The 21,038-nt window shown below is 44.2% G+C and overlaps 1 protein-coding gene across 4 annotated transcripts in view; it reads left to right on the forward strand.

The window, feature by feature from the left end:
• The window catches only part of SIPA1 (signal-induced proliferation-associated 1), a 151,538-nt gene that overhangs the window by 37,771 nt on the left and 92,729 nt on the right, over positions 1-21,038 (forward strand). For all 4 annotated transcript variants that reach the window (XM_089656543.1, XM_089656542.1, XM_089656544.1 and 1 more), the window contains exons 2-4: positions 16,326-17,625; positions 17,740-17,864; positions 19,961-20,149. In XM_089656543.1, the coding sequence (XP_089512669.1) occupies positions 16,884-17,625; positions 17,740-17,864; positions 19,961-20,149 (1,056 nt within the window). In that variant the 5' untranslated portion in view covers positions 16,326-16,883. The remainder of the gene's footprint in view (positions 1-16,325; positions 17,626-17,739; positions 17,865-19,960; positions 20,150-21,038) is intronic.

Genomic DNA, 21,038 nt, shown 5'->3' on the forward strand with positions numbered 1-21,038 from the left:
GCATTGAAAGGCAGCTCAGATGGGCACTGATATGTGGCATTGATGTGCACTGGTATGCACTGATATGTGGCATTGATCTGGCACTGATGGGCACTGGCACGTGGCACTGATGAGCACTGACTGCTGGCACTGATGGACACTGACAGGTGGCACTTCTGGGGCCACACTGATCATCAGGGCACACTGATCATCAGTGCCCTGATGATCAGTGTACATGTCCCCTCCGCGGAAAGCCGATTACCGGCTCTCCTCACCTCTCGAGCTGTCAGCGTGACAGCTCGAGAGGAGAGAAATGCCGATAACCGGCATTTCCGTGTTTACATGTGATCAGCTGTGATTGGACACAGCTGATCACATGACCGAGCAGACATCTTCAGCTCTTATCGTGACCCGCTGTGTCCGAGGGACACAGCGCATTGGCGATCGCCGCGCTGCGCGCTCCCTGAGCCGCACATGCACGGTGAGAATGGAAGGACGTCATATGACGTCCTATCAGAATGAGAGAACCACCTTGCGCCCGTCATTGTACTATATGGCGGCGGAAGGTGGTTAAAGTGACACGCATTAGATGGACCAGTTCTTGTTACAAGGATCTACACCCACTTGTATTCTGCAAGCTGTCTTATGTACCAGTAGTAGCATCACATTTAGAGTATAGCTAAACCCAAGAACAAGAAATGACATGTATTGAAGCTTATCACTCCATAGATGTGACCCTTTCAGACCAGGCACAGAATCCAAATCCTTATGATGGATGCTGCGACCCAATCTCTGCAAGTGTGCATCTTATCTAATGGCTGAGAAGTATATGGATGCTATCAATATCTAAACTCTTCTTTAACCTTTGTAGGAGTGGCTCCATGGTACCCACTGTTTTCTTTTTGAATACCAGTCACATTCAAATTTCAAAAGTAGATTTGAATTGATTTGGTGGCTATGGGTAACAATTTATTACTGATTTTTTTATTATACTATTTTTTTTTTGTGGGAGGAAGCAAGGATCCTGCAGAGGTTATATTTGGGATTAACTTTGCGTTACAGTCAGAGGTTCTTAGGTCATATTTATGACTAAAGGGAGGTCTGGCTACAGCCTATAGAATTAAACTAAAATCTGATTTGCTACTAGGATTTCATTGAGCTTCAACAATGCCCTTTGAAGCTTTCTATTCCTCAGGTTTGTAAACATTGTGGTACCTTCATAAGTCACTCCATCAGCTGTTCAGTTGGACTCCTCCTTTCCACAAAATGTTCATTCTAAACAGACATAACAGTAATATTAATATTACTGAATAGCAAATTTTGATTTATTCAAAAGTCAGATGTCAAGCCATCTTTCCCATCTCTAACCACTTCCCTTTTACCACTGGTGTATGCAGAGAGAGATGCAATATATGCCTATCACAGGAAGAGCAGAGGTGTCCCTCACTTGTAGGCTGTAATTGGCAGCCTGGATTTATCTTTTATTTTGTGTACTGAGTAAGAGCTAATGCAGCAGCCTCTGGAGGGGGAATCACAGGGCATTAGGGTAATGACTGGAGCAGAACGTTTGTCTTATTATAACATCTTCCACTATATTTAGATATTAGTCTATTATAAATTCTAGAACACACAATTAATTCAATGCAGAGTTTTTGGAATTTTTCTCAAAGTACAATATGTGGAAATAATTTAGTGATACATATCAGTGTAGTGGAGTGCCCATTTACTCACCATTCACAGATGCAGGCACAGGCCCTTATATCTCCCTTTTTTTCCCTGGACATGCACAGGGATGATGAGGAAGAGGAAACTTGGCAAGTGATCTGCAGCCAAGTGAAAGACCATACACTGTCAGAACTGTCGTGTGAACAAGAGCCTAATAGCAGAAGAACCCATTGCTGTGAAGGGCCCATGTGTATGCATTTTTTATATTCTGTTTGGTATTATTCTGCAGTGTATTCATGCTCTTTGCTATCCTGAACATGTTTTAAATTATTGCTTAAGGTTGAGTCAATTGTTCACCATTTTAACTGGTTTTCGGTGTGACTTCCATATTGTCAACTCATGTTAATTGATATAAGTGAGTTTAAATACAAACTATAGGACCATCATAAACTTGGAATGCAATTATTTCTTACAATTTTGAGAAGGTTCCAATAATTTTGTCCAGTCCATGTTTGGGGTTTTGCGTGGAATGTGTCAGATTTGGCTTTTTGTTTCTTAATGTTTTTGTGTCATGCCAATACAAACAAAAGAAAAAAACATGAGAATGCCTAAACATTTTGTAATTGCAACAATTTTCTGGGCGAAGTGGTGCATTATCTGACAGAAATACAGGGGTGCCAATATTTTTGGCCATGACTGTATGTCTTGTGTGTAGGGAGATTCATATAATTCAGATGTTAAAAAAAACTGGTAAATGTGCCTTATGCAACATAAAATTATTGCTGCAATTTTGTGTTATTTTAATATATTGCATATATATGTTAAAATGTTTGTTCCTCCTTTGTCCTTCTTTAGAATTTCATTTCCCCTCCACCTCTGCCCGTCATGAGCCACAGGCTTTTGGTGTTTTCCTGTGTCGCGTGCTCTCATACAGCCTTAGCGTCTCTCTATCTCTAGACATGTCTGTGACTTTTTACTTCAAGGTTATATTTTGTGTGTTTTTCTGCTTTATGTAGCTGGCCTGTTTTCTTGTGTGACCTTAGATCATATGATTTCATTACCAAGCCAGTATTTAACATGTATAACATTAGGCCATTGAAATGCAGTACATTTCCCAGCAAAATATTTTAAAGAAACAAAATCAGACGGGCAACAGAAATTTGTGAGGTTTCATCCATATATAATTAAATGCTGTGCACATAAAGTATTCTCTGGGTTTTTGCTCTTCTGGTGTGTCTTGGTAGACAATATCAGCTGCTATCCATTTTGTTTAAGAACACCTCTCATTTATGAAATATTCTTATGTAGCGACACCCTCGTAAGGGCCACTTGTATTTTTTCCCAGGTCTTCCCCCTTCTTTGTCCCGCAGCCAGGCACAAGATATTTTTCCACAGCCAGATACACACACACCTGCACATTGTCTTCAATGACCAGTCTAGGGGATGTTTGTTTTTTTTGGAGTTTTATTGTCGAACTGGGGATAGGGATGGGGAATGTAGTAGGAAACTCCAAAATTAGAACTATTCAGACTGAGGACATCTAGCTGATCTCTTAGTTGAATATTTTTGAAGTCCTGGCTGATAGTAGATAGCAGACTTCTCTTTGAATTGTAGAAGCAAGTAGTTTAGGAGTGAGCTAAGTCCCTTTCTCCAGTAGTAGTAGTAGTTACAGGGCTGAGCTCCTCAGGTACAAGCCAGTTTCGACAGACTGCGACAGCACAAAGGTAACATAGCTGAGCAAAGTCCTTTGCAGTAGCAACAATTGGAACACTAGCCAGTGTTCCCCTTCCTTTTGAGACCCATGCTGACTATCAAGCACCAGGGATGCAGCAAGCACACAAAGTCCCCCAATTTATCAATGTCTGTACTTACAAGGCCAAAGGACAGAATGGTAGCCTCCTTCCAATCTTCCAAGCAAAACCCTCCAGTGATACCAGACAGAGCTTTGGCAGACAGCTCCCCTCAGTCAACTTACTGTAGAACCAGGGTCACTCTCTCTAACTTCAGGACCTCAGGTCGACCAATCTGAGGCCGCATGGCAGCCAGTGCCAGGTGAGGCAAGCCTGCCTCCAGCCTAGTTTGGTCCAATCCTCTCCCAGGAAAGACTCTGAACCCATGTGCTCACAGAACATAAATGCCAATCCCAGCATGCAATGGGACTGCCCTCCTCTGCAATTGGCCAGGACGGTATCCATATTCATGCTGCTCATTTGCCTAGTTCCTTCCCAGGTTCTGGAAGGCTCTCATAGCTTCCTGAAGGCGGCAGAGCTCAAGGCAAACTCAGCAGCACCAGAGCGTAATGAGCAGACCTGACTAATCCATCACAGTACTCTGTTAAGCAGAGAGCCCAAGTAGATTTTCCAAACAGCCTCTCTTAAGCAAAGAAACACAGCTACAGTTGTGACCAAAATTATTCAACCCCCACTGAAATTGAGTGTTTTGGCCAGTTTGACATTGCTTTTGATCATTCAGTCATCTTGCTTACATTTACATTAAAGAGGCACTTGTAGGTCAGACAAATATAACATAACAGTTATAATGAAATAACCACAAATGTCTTTTCTGTGCTCACAGCATTATCAGTTTTATTCAACCCCCAAGTGACATTCAATCTTAGTACTTAGTACAGCATCCTTTTACAGTTATAACAGCTTTTAAACGTGAAGCATAGCTTGACACAAGTGTCTTGCAGCGATCTACGGGTATCTTCGCCCATTCTTCATGGGCAAAGGCCTCCAGTTCAGTCACATTCTTAGGCTTGCGCACTGCAACTGCTTTCTTTAAGTCCCACCAGAGGTTCTCAATCGGATTTAAGTCTGGTGACTGCGATGGCCACTCCAAAATGTTCCAGCCTTTCCTCTGCAACCATGCTCTAGTGGACTTGGAGGTATGCTTGGGATCATTGTCCTGTTGAAAGATCCAACGTCTCCCAAGCCTCAGGTGTGTGACGGACTGCATCACGTTTCCATCCAATATCTCCTGGTACTGAAGAGAATTCATGGTACCTTGCACACGCTGAAGCTTCCCTGTACCTGCAGAAGCAAAACAGCCCCAAAGCATGATTGACCCTCCACCATGCTTCACAGTAGGCAAGGTGTTCTTTTCATCATAGGCCTTGTTCTTCCTCCTCCAAACATAGCGTTGATCCATGGGCCCAAACAGTTCTAATTTTGTTTCATCAGTCCACAGAACACTATCCCACAACTTTTGTGGTTTGTCCACATGGCTTTTGGCATACTGCAGTCGACTCTTCTTATTCTTTGGAGACAGCAAGGGGGTACGCCTGGGAGTTCTGGCACGGAGGCCTTCATTACGCAGTGTGCGTCTTATTGTCTGGGCTGAAACTTCTGTACCCACATCTGACAAATCTTTTCTCAGTTCCTCAGCAGTCACACGGGGACTTCTCTCCACTCTACGCTTCAGGTAGCGCACAGCAGTCGAAGTCAGCATCTTCTTTCTGCCACGACCAGGTAGCGTTTCAACAGTGCCCTTTGCCTTGAATTTGCGAATGATGCTTCCTAAGGTGTCTCTTGGTATGTTTAACATCTTTGCAATCTTCTTATAGCCATTGCCCTTCCTGTGAAGAGAAATCACCTCTTCTCTTGTCTTCCTGGACCATTCTCTTGCCTTCACCATGTTTGTAACCACACCAGTAAATGTCTAGAAGGAGCTGAGTATCACAGTCATTTTAAAGCTGCCTAATTGGTGCTTATTATGCTTGATTGCTGCTCGGTGACATCCACAGGTGTTTTCAATACCTGATGGAAAGCACCTGTATGAACCTCTGTTCTTCAGAGTGGTAGTCTTTAAGGGGTTGAATAATTGTGGCAATGAAGAAACCACATAAGAACCATTTACTACTGTATTACATAAACAATTGATGTCATTTTAGTTGCATTTGGGTAGTTACAACGTCCTTGTAGGATTTGATTCTGAATACAATTCCAAATGTACACTATAGTCCCTAAACCCCTTTACAGCATTGGGGGTTGAATAATTTTGGTCACAACTGTATGCTTAACCTAACCATACAAATCCTAGCACCTACCTACGAGGGTGCTACACTTAAATTACCATAGTAATTAATTGTAGTAACCAGCCTTTGAGAACTTGCAAACACTGCTTGTTAGGAAATCTTAGGGGAAACAGTGATCAGAAAGGTCCAAAAACTTGTTTGTTTGCTATTGTTTTCCCACAGATAAGAGGGCATCAGAAGTGTCTGCATATTCAAATGTGAACTTAAAGCAGTTTTAAACCCAAAGCCAAAATTGTAATATATTGCAGCTTACCATTCATTGGATGTAGTGGTTGTATTAATTTTCTTTTTCAGGCTTTTCCCCTCTTTTCACCTGGTGATCTGGCAAGTAGCACACTTTCTGTAATAGAGAGCCCCCATTCTGGATGAAGGAGCACAGGTTGTACCTATTGAACAGCAGCACTGCCAGTCTGGAGGTACGGGAGTGTACCCCCCCCCCCCCAATACCACCTTCCAGACTAAACCACAACTACATCTCAGTCCTGTCTTCTTTCAGAGTTCTTCAAACTTTGGCTTTGTTAGTGGTACTCAATAGAGATGAGCGAAGTATTCAAAAATTCGATTCGACTGATTCGGCGAATTTGTGGAAAAATTTCGATTCGAGTCGAATATATTCGCTGTGAATTTAACTTAAAAAAGGGTGTTTCTAGGCTTCAGAGAGACTTAATATTAGTGCAGAACACTGTACCTTTAATTTAAATGCCCTTGGAGTCTGCTGGGGAAGAGAAATAATACTGTCAGTCAGTATGACATGCAGATGAGTGCCGTCGATCTTAGAATCACCGCACACTTCACTCATTTGGGCAGTCACGGGGCCAAAACCAGAGTGTGGAGCCACAGTGTGGCGGTGGAGGCAGCAGCAATGGGAGGCCATACAGCACCCTATGACAAAAATGGAAACCACCAGCAGTGTGAGGAGACCTGAAAGTGGCACATGGCAGAGTGTGGCGATAGAGACAGCAGCAATGGGAGGCCGTACAGGGACCCATGACACACTCTGGACCTGGCAGCAGCATGAGGAGGCGGTACAGGGGCCCATGACAGATTACGGGCCTGGCAGCAGCATGAGGAGTCGGTACGGGGGCCCATGGCAGATTACGGGCCTGGCAGCAGCAATGGGAGGCCGTACAGGGACCCATGACACACTCTGGACCTGGCAGCAGCATGGGGAGGCGGTACAGGGGCCCATGACAGATTACGGGCCTGGCAGCAGCATGAGGAGTCGGTACGGGGGCCCATGACACACTCTGGACCTGGCAGCAGCATGAGGAGGCGGTACAGGGGCGCATGACAGATTACGAGCCTGGCAGCAGCAACTTGGACAGGAGGACGTTCAGCTTCTGCACCGTCGGGTGCGTGCTCGCAAACTGTTGTCTCTTGGAAACGGATTCCAAGAAAGACTGCTGACGGAATCCGTGAAGAGGAGTAGCAGGAGAAGGAGCATCTGAACGAGCGGAATATGCCAACAAGTGACAACAGGGGCCCATGACAGATTACGGGCCTGGCAGCAGCATGAGGAGTCGGAACGGGGGCCCATGGCAGATTAGGGGCCTGGCAGCAGCTATGGGAGGCCCGTAATCTGCCAGCACCCTATGACAAAAAATGGAACCCACCAGCAGTGTGAGGAGACCTGAAAGTGGCACATGGCAGAGTGTGGCGATGGAGACAGCAGCAATGGGAGGCCGTACAGGGACCCATGAGAGACTCTGGACCTGGCAGCAGCATGAGGAGGCGGTATAGGGGCCCATGGCAGATTAGGGGCCTGGCAGCAGCTATGGGAGGCCCGTAATCTGCCAGCACCCTATGTCAAAAAATTCAACACACCAGCAGTGTGAGGAGACCTGAAAGTGGCACATGGCAGAGTGTGGCGATGGAGACAGCAGCAATGGGAGGCCGTACAGGGACCCATGACAGACTCTGGACTTGGCAGCAGCATGAGGAGGCGGTATATAGGGGCCTATGGCAGATTAGGGGCCTGGCAGCAGCTATGGGAGGCCCGTAATCTGCCAGCACCCTATGTCAAAAAATTCAACACACCAGCAGTGTGTGAGGAGACCTGAAAGTGGCACATGGCAGAGTGTGGCGATGGAGACAGCAGCAATGGGAGGCCGTACAGGGACCCATGAGAGACTCTGGACTTGGCAGCAGCATGAGGAGGCGGTATATAGGGGCCTATGGCAGATTAGGGGCCTGGCAGCAGCTATAGGAGGCCCGTAATCTGCCAGCACCCTATGTCAAAAAACTGAACACACCAGCAGTGTGTGAGGAGACCTGAAAGTGGCACATGGCAGAGTGTGGCGATGGAGACAGCAGCAATGGGAGGCCGTACAGGGACCCATGACAGACTCTGGACCTGGCAGCAGCATGAGGAGGCGGTATATAGGGGCCTATGGCAGATTAGGGGCCTGGCAGCAGCTATGGGAGGCCCGTAATCTGCCAGCACCCTATGTCAAAAAATTCAACACACCAGCAGTGTGTGAGGAGACCTGAAAGTGGCACATGGCAGAGTGTGGCGATGGAGACAGCAGCAATGGGAGGCCGTACAGGGACCCATGACAGACTCTGGACCTGGCAGCAGCATGAGGAGGCGGTATATAGGGGCCTATGGCAGATTAGGGGCCTGGCAGCAGCTATGGGAGGCCCGTAATCTGCCAGCACCCTATGTCAAAAAACTGAACACACCAGCAGTGTGTGAGGAGACCTGAAAGTGGCACATGGCAGAGTGTGGCGATGGAGACAGCAGCAATGGGAGGCCGTACAGGGACCCATGACAGACTCTGGACCTGGCAGCAGCATGAGGAGGCGGTATATAGGGGCCTATGGCAGATTAGGGGCCTGGCAGCAGCTATAGGAGGCCCGTAATCTGCCAGCACCCTATGACAAAATGGAACCCACCAGCAGTGTGAGGAGACCTGAAAGTGGCACATGGTAGAGTGTGGCGATGGAGACAGCAGCAATGGGAGGCCGTACAGGGACCCATGACAGACTCTGGACCTGGCAGCAGCATGAGGAGGCGGTATATAGGGGCCTATGGCAGATTAGGGGCCTGGCAGCAGCTATGGGAGGCCCGTAATCTGCCAGCACCCTATGTCAAAAAATTCAACACACCAGCAGTGTGTGAGGAGACCTGAAAGTGGCACATGGCAGAGTGTGGCGATGGAGACAGCAGCAATGGGAGGCCGTACAGGGACCCATGACAGACTCTGGACCTGGCAGCAGCATGAGGAGGCGGCATATAGGGGCCTATGGCAGATTAGGGGCCTGGCAGCAGCTATAGGAGGCCCGTAATCTGCCAGCACCCTATGACAAAATGGAACCCACCAGCAGTGTGAGGAGACCTGAAAGTGGCACATGGCAGAGTGTGGCGATGGAGACAGCAGCAATGGGAGGCCGTACAGGGACCCATGACAGACTCTGGACCTGGCAGCAGCATGAGGAGGCGGTATATAGGAGCCTATGGCAGATTAGGGGCCTGGCAGCAGCTATAGGAGGCCCGTAATCTGCCAGCACCCTATGACAAAATGGAACCCACCAGCAGTGTGAGGAGACCTGAAAGTGGCACATGGCAGAGTGTGGCGATGGAGACAGCAGCAATGGGAGGCCGTACAGGGACCCATGACAGACTCTGGACTTGGCAGCAGCATGAGGAGGCGGTATATAGGGGCCTATGGCAGATTAGGGGCCTGGCAGCAGCTATAGGAGGCCCGTAATCTGCCAGCACCCTATGTCAAAAAATTCAACACACCAGCAGTGTGAGGAGACCTGAAAGTGGCACATGGCAGAGTGTGGCGATGGAGACAGCAGCAATGGGAGGCCGTACAGGGACCCATGACAGACTCTGGACCTGGCAGCAGCATGAGGAGGCGGTATATAGGGGCCTTTGGCAGATTAGGGGCCTGGCAGCAGCTATGGGAGGCCCGTAATCTGCCAGCACCCTATGTCAAAAAATTCAACACACCAGCAGTGTGTGAGGAGACCTGAAAGTGGCACATGGCAGAGTGTGGCGATGGAGACAGCAGCAATGGGAGGCCGTACAGGGACCCATGAGAGACTCTGGACTTGGCAGCAGCATGAGGAGGCGGTATATAGGGGCCCATGGCAGATTAGGGGCCTGGCAGCAGCTATGGGAGGCCCGTAATCTGCCAGCACCCTATGTCAAAAAATTCAACACACCAGCAGTGTGTGAGGAGACCTGAAAGTGGCACATGGCAGAGTGTGGCGATGGAGACAACCCACCGACTGTTTTGCTCGCTGCCAAGCTGCCACCCTCTTCTCCTGATGATGCGGAAGCAATAGCCTGATGACGACGAGGCTGCCAAGTGCGATCAGCCTCATCATCATCAATTAGGGTCTCCGCCTCACTACTAGCCCCCTCGGCTGCGTGTGGGTCAGGAGACAGACCTGTCTCTACACCGGCTACCGAGCCACTCTCCTCGCCACTACTTCTTCGCCTGGCTGCTGAAGAGGCGGATGTCTCCCCCCGTTCCTGACCGCCCTCTGTTAGCTCTTCCTCACTGTACTGGATGACACCGGGAGCACTAGCCTCTGGCTGCGAATAGTGCTGCCTCGACCCCTTCCTCTGCTGCCACGTCTGCTCGCTCCTAAAACATTGCCTCCTCTGCCACTCCTCTGCATGTTGTCTGACATACTCTTTAATTAAACGATTCTTTGTCCCTGAGTAACAATTCTGTGTCCCTGAGTAACGTTTCTGTGGCCCTAAGTAACAGTTCTGTGGCCCTAAGTAACAGTTCTGTGGCCCTCAGTAACAATTCTGTGTCTGTCCCTGAGTAACAATTCTGTGTCCCTCAGTAACAATTCTGTGTCCCTCAGTAACAATTCTGTGTCCCTCAGTAACAATTCTGTGTCCCTGAGTAACAATTCTGTGGCCCTCAGTAACAATTCTGTGTCCCTCAGTAACAATTCTGTGTCCCTCAGTAACAATTCTGTGTCTGTCCCTGAGTAAGAATTCTGTGTCTGTCCCTGAGTAATGTTTCTGTGGCCCTAAGTAAAGGTTCTGTGGCCCTCAGTAACAATTCTGTGTCCCTGAGTAACAATTCTGTGTCTGTTCCTGAGTAACAATTCTGTGGCCCTAAGTAACGGTTCTGTGGCCCTCAGTAACAATTCTGTGTTCCTGAGTAACAATTCTGTGTCCCTCAGTAACAATTCTGTGTCCCTCAATAACAATTCTGTGTCTGTCCCTGAGTAACAATTCTGTGTCTGTCCCTGAGTAACGTTTCTGTGGCCCTAAGTAACGGTTCTGTGGCCCTCAGTAACAATTCTGTGTCCCTCAGTAACAATTCTGTGTCTGTCCCTGAGTAACAATTCTGTGTCTGTCCCTGAGTAACAATTCTGTGTCCCTGAGTAACGTTTCTGTGGCCCTAAGTAACAATTCTGTGGCCCTCAGTAACAATTCTGTGTCTGTCCCTGAGTAACAATTCTGTGTCTGTCCCTGAGTAATAATTCTGTGTCCCTGAGTAACGTTTCTGTGGCCCTAAGTAACAATTCTGTGGCCCTCAGTAACAATTCTGTGTCTGTCCCTGAGTAACAATTCTGTGGCCCTAAGTAACGGTTCTGTGGCCCTCAGTAACAATTCTGTGTCCCTCAGTAACAATTCTGTGGCCCTCAGTAACAATTCTGTGTCTGTCTTTGAGTAACAATTCTGTGGCCCTAAGTAACGGTTCTGTGGCCCTCAGTAACAATTCTGTGTCCCTGAGTAACAATTCTGTGGCCCTAAGTAATGGTTCTGTGGCCCTCAGTAACAATTCTGTGTCCCTGAGTAACAATTATGTGGCCCTAAGTAACAGTTCTGTGTCCCTTAGTAACAATTCTGTGTCCCTCAGTAACAATTCTGTGTCTGTCCCTGAGTAACAATTCTGTGGCCCTAAGTAACGGTTCTGTGGCCCTCAGTAACAATTCTGTGTCCCTGAGTAACGTTTCTGTGGCCCTAAGTAACAGTTCTGTGGCCCTCAGTAACAATTCTGTGTCCCTGAGTAACGTTTCTGTGGCCCTAAGTAACAATTCTGTGTCCCTGAGTAACAATTCTGTGGCCCTAAATAACGGTTCTGTGGCCCTCAGTAACAATTCTGTGTCCCTGAGTAACAATTCTATGGCCCTAAGTAACGGTTCTGTGGCCCTCAGTAACAATTCTGTGGCCCTCAGTAACAATTCTGTGTCTGTCCCTGAGTAACAATTCTGTGGCGCTAAGTAACGGTTCTGTGGCCCTCAGTAACAATTCTGTGTCCCTGAGTAACAATTCTGTGGCCCTAAGTAACGGTTCTGTGGCCCTCAGTAACAATTCTGTGGCCCTCAGTAACAATTCTGTGTCTGTCCGAGTAACAATTCTGTGGCCCTAACTAACGTTTCTGTGGCCCTAAGTAACAGTTCTGTGGCCCTCAGTAACAATTCTGTGTCCCTGAGTAACGTTTCTGTGGCCCTAAGTAACAATTCTGTGGCCCTCAGTAACAATTCTGTGTCTGTCCCTGAGTAACAATTCTGTGGCCTTAACTAACGTTTCTGTGGCCCTAAGTAACAATTCTCTGGCACTCAGTAACAATTCTGTCTGTCCCTGAGTAACAATTCTGTGGCCCTAACTAGCGTTTCTTTGGCCCTAAGTAACGATTCTGTGGCCCTCATTAACAATTCTGTGTCCCTGAGTAATGCTTCTCTGTCCCTAAGTAACGTTTCTCTGTCCCCAAGTAACGTTTCTGTGGCCCTAACTCTGTCCCTAATACAGAGCGGTCTGCCTCTCTTGAATGACTGGAGGCAAATGAAGAATTCTAAAATGGCCGCTATTTATAGCTCGACCATTACACAGTGCTGGCTGCCTGGCTGCTGATTGGCTAATGCGATCACATGTCATTAAGGAATGCATTATGGGTCAGCGCGCCTTGTCTGCGCGCCTTCCCAGACATCCCCGCTCCGTCGCCGCACATGTCCGCCGCCATTTTAGGAAAAATTTCGATTCGCGCGTCCGAAGTAGGCTATTTTTCGGATTCGGCGCGAATCGAAAATGTTCCAATATTCGACTCGAATTCCACTTCGCCTACTTCGATTCGCTCATCTCTAGTACTCACACATATGCAGAGTGGCATGATGGCTCCTCTACATCTAGATGTGTAGCGATTGCAATATGTAAAAGTGCCATCACTTCTTGTCTGTACTGTTTGTTGTTATGTAGAAGATCTCCACATTGTAACTTTATATAAACTGCTTCCATTAATGTGCTTAAACCTCTGCAGTCTAGCTAAAAGCAGATTAAGAGATGACACCTCTTCACCTGCATGCTTATTCCACATTTGTTTCTCATAAACAGGTTGTTTTAGCATGTATTCCCATGACACTGGCTCAGACTGCATCAATGAAAGACCCATAAATGACAAGTGTACTGCCCTTATTGAATCTCACAGATTTTATGACTTGGGTTGCAGGCAGTTCAGATTCTTCCTCAGAGAATAAATCACTAATACTGATTTGAATTTCATTGATGTTCTTTTTGTTTTCCTGCAGTACTGGTGGAGCTTCTTGCTTAGGTTGATTTGCAGACAGAGATGATTATAGGTCATTTCAAAAATAAATACACTTCCACTGATTATTACCTTGTTGGTTCTGGTTTGTCAGATTAGTGACTGAACTTTTTTATAAAACTCTCAACCATCATATGTTGTAACTCTGAGCTTTATCTGCAGCAGTATTTAGTACTTTGGTTGTAGTTGGGCCCATATCATATTAAAAAGCTGCTGCAGATATGACTCTTACAAGTCAAGATTATTCTGGACCCATGGAAGAGCTCTTTTTGTGTTATTGGAAAATGACAGGAACACAGAGACAGGAAATTACATCATAATCATGTAGTTTCACTAAGAAGAACATTACATTATGAAAGCATCAAATACGACAGCACCTCCTAATGGCATAAATACTAATCACAGTATATGAGAATGATTGTTGCACCTATGTCTGTATGAATAGCATGCTTGCTGTAAGAAATGGTTGAAACAAAAATAAGCCTGCAAATCTCATAATAATAGGAATTTAATTATTTTAGTACTGTTTTATTTTATTATTAATTAAGATCTGAACAAAATACAATATTTTTTTGGTAATGTTTGTGCTTTCTTTTAAAGCCAGCATATGGAGCACTAGTCTCATCTTCCCATTTTCCAGTGTATGTTACCTATTTAAAGTGAATTAGTGAATCTGTGCCCAGACTATATAATAATATATTCTAAACAAGCTGTATGAACACCCTATTCCACCTCTGAGGCTTTAGCTATTGTGGAGAAGTTCATCTTTAAGTATTACAAAAAAGGCATTACTCAATTCATCCTATTCCCTAAGGCAGCAAAGACCCGGCAGCTTCTAGCTTTCTAATGCAAACAAACAGCAGGTGCTGGTAAGCTGTTAGAAAGTCATTTAAACCCAACTTTAAAGCCCCTATTGTGACCTTTGAGATGTAATCAGTATATTTTAGATAGGCCAGTTGGGCTTATTTTAAGCTATTTTACTGCTTGTTAAGAATATGTAAACACTTTAAAGCGGAGTTCCACCAAAAAGGGGAAGTTCCTCTTTAATGCTTTGCCCCTCGCTCCCCATTAGGATGGCACCTTTGGGGAGCGGGGGGGAGTGGGTACCCAAATTTGACAGGTACTTGCTCCCACTTCCACTGCAATCGTCTAGGCAATCGGAAATGGAAGTTGTCCTCCCTCCCCATAGTCTTCTGGGACACATGACAGGTCCCAGAAGACTACGGGGCCATTCACATTCACAAAGCGCTGCACTTCTCGTGCATGAGCAGTGGGCACCCTGGCTGTGAAGCCGCAAGCTGTCACAGCCGGGTGCCCACACTAAAGGTGCTGGCGCCAGGGAGAGAAGACCGCAAGTGAAACCAGCGGTGGTGAGGACACCGCTGGACCGAGGGACAGCTAAGTGGCTGTATTTTAAAAGTCAGCAGCTACAGTTTTTGTAGCTACTGACTCTTGTTTTGTTTTTTTTTTCCAGCTGGAATTCCGCTTTAAGATGCATATTCTAGGCACAAGTGAACTTTAATACAGGGCCTGAAAAAGCCCATTGGTTAGAGAACTTTCCACAACTTTCTGGGTTCCCCGCATATTTGCAGCTATATTATATATTCTAAACAAGCAGTAGAGGCATTAGAAATCAAGTTCTCATTCACATGTAGCTATAGGCATTGTACAGAAATTCATCTTTAAATTTTCACAACTGTGTGGTTGAAATCTTAGCTCTTTTTCTTACTACTATCTATTGCAACAGAATCTTGGCCTCTAATGCTAACACAGAGCAGGCATTTCTAAACTGTTAGAAATTGGCTGAAACCTGACTTTTGAGCCTTTCCTCAAGCTTAACCTCTCCAAAACCGAACTCCTCATCTTTCCCCCTGCCCACACCCCCCCCCCCAGCCTATCCATCACCACCACCAACACCACTATCATTCCCGCCCCGCAAGCCAAAGTCCTTGGCGTCATTCTTGACTCGAACCTCTCCTTCCTCCCTCATGTCAAATCACTTGCAAACACCTGCAGGCTCCATCTCCGCAATATTGCCAAGATACGTGCCTTCCTCACCCCAGACACCACCAAACTTCTTGTACACTCCCTCATCATCTCACGCCTTGACTACTGCAACTCTCTTCTCATTGGCCTACCCAAGTGCAGGCTCTCCCCACTCCAGACCATCCTGAACTCAGCGGCCAGACTCATCCACCTCACCACCCGCTCCACCTCTGCCACCCCCCTCTGCCTCTCCCTCCACTGGCTCCCGATTGCCCAACGCATCAAATTTAAACTTCTAATCCTGACCTACAAAGCCGTTCATAACACTGCCCCTGACTACCTCACCAACCTGATCCCCAAGTACCACCCTACCCGTACCCTTCGCTCCTCACAGGACCTCCTTCTATCCTGCTCCCTGGTCTCCTCCTCCCATGCACGACTGCAGGACTTCTCCAGGTCCTCCCCTATCCTCTGGAACTCACTGCCCCAATCCATCCGACTGTCGCCTTCCCTCCCCACAGTCAGGTGCTCCCTCAAAACCCATCTCTTCAGGGAAGCCTACCCCACCCTCACCTAACGGCCATCCTCCCTTATTCCTCCCACCACTTCATCCCCCTCAGCCACTTCATTCCCCTCAGCCACTTCCTATTGTTCCACTACCCCCTCCCTCCTAGATTGTAAGCTTGAAAGAGTAGGGCCCTCTTACCCCTCGTACGCTGTCTGTTTTTGTTGTACTGTGCCATGTATTGTCCCCCCTATTGTACAGCACTGAGCAAACCCTTTGGCGCTATATAAACTCGATGTAATAATAATAATTTCTTGTGATCTTTAAGGATTATTAAGAATGATAACGTTACAGTACAAGCAGGAAGAGTAGTTAAAGTGTATAATTCTATTTTTCACATACGTGTTTGTTTCTGTTTATACTTCCTTTTAAATGTTGTCTGTTTTGTTCTGATATGGCATGCTTGTATCTATCGTGGTCAGTTTAGCTGGCACACCCCCTGCTGCAACTGGCTGTGAGAGTGGCAGAGAACGATTAGCCAATCAGCGCCTTTGTATTGTAGCTGTAGCCTGTAGCTGCATGGATCACAGTTTTGGTTTTTGTAAATGTGTTTTTTTCTTTCTCTCCACAGGTCTAAAGTAACTGTGCGGACATCCTACTTGAATGTGGCTAGATGTGAAAAGGATAACTTTCTGCAATCTCTATAGCATGGAAAACGTAATGGATTATAAAGCACATAAGGACAGATACATTTAGCAAATCTTTAACAGGAAAATAATGTGAAAAACAGCACTCCAAGCAATCAAAATAAGCATAGTTAAGGTCTATAACAACACTAAGAAATCCCAAGGCAGCTAAAGAGGTGGAAGAGAATATTAATATCAAATCAAAAAAAGAAACAGAAGCAAAAAATACGTATATATGAATACTTTCTGGGAAAGGAAGTAGAAGTAACACCAAATGACCGCAAACTATTTTACTGTTGCGGGTAGAAAAAAGTTAAAATAATTAAAATGCAAATGTTGACATACATCATTATCAGGTTGCTAAATTTAAAAAAAATCACTTAGGAAGAAATTGAATCAGGCCTAAAGAAAAACAAAATAAAAAAATACTCCTAAATTTAACATATCAAGTTTTACGCAACATTGTACATTTCACACATCATCAATGAGGTGTTTCTAATGCAATGCAGTCCGATGACCTCTTTGTCCGTAAACTGCGCCAACCACCATCCCAATCATCCCCTCACAAGAGTCCTCGTGAGGTTAAGTCTCTAATTACCTCAGGAAATAGCAGACATAACGGTGGGGCACGGTCCCATTCAGAGTCAGAGTACAACCCTCGGGATAAAGGAACTGGAAGCCCGTCTGCCCCACGTTTTAAAGATCCTTTCATACTGCTTGGGCTGGCAGGAAACAGCCAAGGGCCAGTGGCCCTGGAGGTAAAAGAAAAACCACCTGAAGGAGATCCTGTAACCCCACGTCCTAAAAGTTTTGCTCATCATGACATTCAGAGTATATTGTTTGATCCCTTCAAAAGGAGAGAATCTGAAGGAAGAAAGAATGTAAGAAGTGGTGCTTCTGCTGCCTCTCAGCTCAAAGCTTGCACTTCATCACCCAGGAGATCTTTGTCATCCCCTGAAGATCCAGGTGATTCTGGTGATGGAAAAGACAGTGAGCTATTACTTAGCTGCCCATATTTCCGCAATGAAGTTGGAGGAGAAGAGAAAGAAGGCCAAAAAGATCAAGGATGGGACTTTTGTTCTCTTTTTTCATTCAATTCACCACTTATCAATTGTCCAGTCAGGGGACCCAATGCAGCTGTTTCTGTGTTGGAAGAAGCTAGAGAAAGGTTGAGAGATTGCAGTTACTTTGTTGAATATCAAGATCTGGGTGCACTATATTATCGAAAGTATTTTTATGGCAAAGGTTAGTAATATTTTATTTTTTGCTCATTTATTTTTTCAGAGGCCACTGTTTTGAGTATACTTTTGTGTTTCTCTCTCTTAAGAAACTTACCTTTCGCTGCTTTGTTTCTATCAGAACATCAGAATTTTTTTGGGGTTGATGAGAGACTCGGGCCTGTGGCCATAAGTTTGAGACGAGATGAAAGAGATGGCGTACAAGGCATACAGTATAACTATAGAATTATATTTCGAACAACTGAGGTAAAGAAAGCATTTTGTTATCTTTTTTTTAATATATTAGAGTAGAAATATGGTCAAAGGTCAAAATTACATATATACTGTAGTCAATGCAAATCATTACTATATATATATATATATATATATATATATATATATATATATATATATATATATACATATCAAATTTTTTTAGCATCTTTAGCAATACAGTTTAAATACCTGTTGTTCCTTCCAGTTCATCGCTTGAATCCCGACTTTTTCAAGGCAATAGTGCTGTTGCTAATACAGTGAGGTCGCTGCAGCACTGTCACACTGCAACTTCACTGTAGGTGAATGGATGTGAGGATGTATGGAGTGAATGAGCTATTAGCATTGTCACCCACCTTCATTCTGCCAGACAAATGTAAAGCAATGCTTGTGTAAGTGAATGCACATTGTTCTCCAAAGGTGCAGCAATGGCTTGCACAGCTAGTAAATGTCATTATAAATAAGGAAAGGAAAGGTAAAACATGCATTAATATGTATTGCACTGTATTTTTGAAAGATCCCATTTCAGTTTATTTCAATATCACAAAACAAGGAAAATAGCATAAATATACCATGTGGACCTTTTGCCCGATGCACAACCATAGGATGCATTGGTCGAAACATGTCCTATATAAAACAAAATGTAATTTCTTAGGTCTGTGGATTTTTCCTGCACTGAGAACACAGCAAAATAAATGACAACACACCTTGTTTCTTGGGGCTAGGTGCTAAATAGTGGGTACTAAGGTACACAGTAAAACAGGAAGCTGTATTTACAAATAATAAAATGGTAGCATGTAGTTTAAACAGCAATTTTTACTGTTTTGAGAATATTTTTCAACATGTAAACATGTCAGTACTGTTCACCTACAAATCAGATTGAGCTGAAATATGGCCTTAAAAATTGTTTTATATTCTCATTATGATTTCTGGATAACAAGGAAGCTTTTATAAAATCTAAATCTAAATAATTGTTATGCTAGATACATGCATTTTAGTTTAAAATTAATTATTTTAATTTCTTCTCTGTACCTAATGTAAAAGATATAATATACAAGTACAAACATGGGTGTCTACTACTGGCAAAAAAGCAAATGGTATGGGATATATACAGAACACAATTACAATACATAGGAAAACATAGGACAGACAATTAAAATACGGCCTACTTTTTAAATAAGGTACATTATATTGTTGAGAAAGAAGTTTCCATGAGACTTAGCAAGAACCAAAGAAAGTTCCAGAAAGACCAAGCCGTACTTGTCTTGAGGCTTTGTCTCCACTCTAAATTAAGAACATAATCTTTGCCTCCAGTACAGATTGAGAGCATAAGCACATCCCTGCTATTCCAGTTGCCAGCAGTGTTGCCAACCTCCCGCAGCATTTTTTACTGACGAAACATTGAACATTTACTGACGGAGCACATTTTTAACTGACAACCCAAAAATGTTTTTAAAAACTAAGACAATCACTCTTTAAACAGTATCAACACAATATGGAAACACTGACAATACCCATAACAAGTCTTTTGACTGGTTTATACTTACAGAAGTCTACACAGCATGACAAATTACAAGCCCCTGATATTTACAGACAGTTGTAAAAATCACTGATTTTTACAAACTGTCCATAAATTTACTGACAGTTGGCAACCCTGGTTTCCAGTGGTGTACATCTCTATTGGCTTTTGGTGTGCCCAGTTGAACAGTGTGATGGTGGGTGGAATGTCAAAAGTTGGAGACAAAATTGGAAAATTGCAGTCTTTGCTTGCAAGTTCTGCAGCACTCTACACCAGCTTTTTTCCACACTTTTCTGTCCTACAGTCTGACCACCAAGGCTCTGGTCCACTGACTATTGTATAAAGATGCATATTTATTATTTATTAATTTATATACATAGATGAAATCGAACACCTGCAATGTTAATGCAGCATACTCTCAGCTTTTTTGCTGTTTAATTATTCAAACTATCAGAATGGCTAATTTAACATTTTTCTTTTCTGATAAATCCTTTGCATTCTCGTTAAATCGGTGTTCACCTTTTTGCACTTTATTTATTTTTCGTTTCTTTCCCTCTTTGTCTATTTGAAGTTGAAGACACTTCGTGGTTCAATTCTAGAGGAAGCCTTTCCTTCATCCATCCGCTCTAGCTCTTCCAGAGCTATATCCCCAAAAAAACTTTTGGAATACATTGTACCAGAAGTGAACTTGCAATGTCTGCGCTTAGCATCCAACTCTCCCAAAGTGCCGGAAACTCTGCTAAAACTGGATGAACAGGGGGTAAGTGATAATTAGTTTACTGCTAAACTCATATAATGCTTTACATGAATATTTTTTTATTTGAACTTAGCATAACATTGTATCCAACCCTTAAAGGTGGAAGCTGATATACTTTTTAAAACTCCTTCCAACTATACATGTCCTTCTTGCACAAGATGCTTTTGACTTGCAATATTTGGTAGGTTAACAGAAAAGGTTTGATTTACCAAGAGATGGGTGAGATGGTTAGTCATACAAAGGTAATGTTCACTTTGCTAGGGTAAGTAAAGTGACGCAAATGTTCATATTGTTACAGTTAAGAAAAAGAAGTGCACACTTACTTGTTAAAAAAATGGTTAGTAGAGCAATAAAAGAACAATTTATGCTAGTTCACTAGTATATTCACTACATACTATGGAAGCTCTACAGTATATTCTTCTAAATACTATTTTCTGCCTTTCAGCTATTACAGGGCAAAAAGAGAAAGGAAATCTCCCCAGTGGGACACAGAAAAAATCCTGACAAGGGTTTTACCCATCCCATACTGTATCCAAAGTGAAACCAACATTTTGGCTTTTATTACAATATATATGTTATGTCTATATATATTTGATAGCAAAATTAAATATTATTTTTGGTCAGTACACAGTGTCAGCAAAAGACAAACAAGTCATCATACATTATACAAGGAAACAAGAGATCACTGCAACAGTGACACAGATAGCAATAATTAAGTTTTAACACTTACCCAATTTATTTTACATGTTGTTTGAATATGAATTGTATTGATTACAGTTTTTTTATCGTTATATTTTATCACCCATATAATTATATCTTTAATTATTTATGTTTTTGTTATTTTATGTTGTACTTCTATGCCTGTGTGGGGAGTGACTTTAGAGCCACAAAA

Source organism: Staurois parvus, unplaced genomic scaffold (genome assembly GCF_062004578.1).
Source record: "Staurois parvus isolate SC_StPar_1 unplaced genomic scaffold, SC_StPar_1.0 ptg000916l, whole genome shotgun sequence".
In the NCBI taxonomy this organism is placed as follows: Eukaryota; Metazoa; Chordata; class Amphibia; order Anura; family Ranidae; genus Staurois; species Staurois parvus.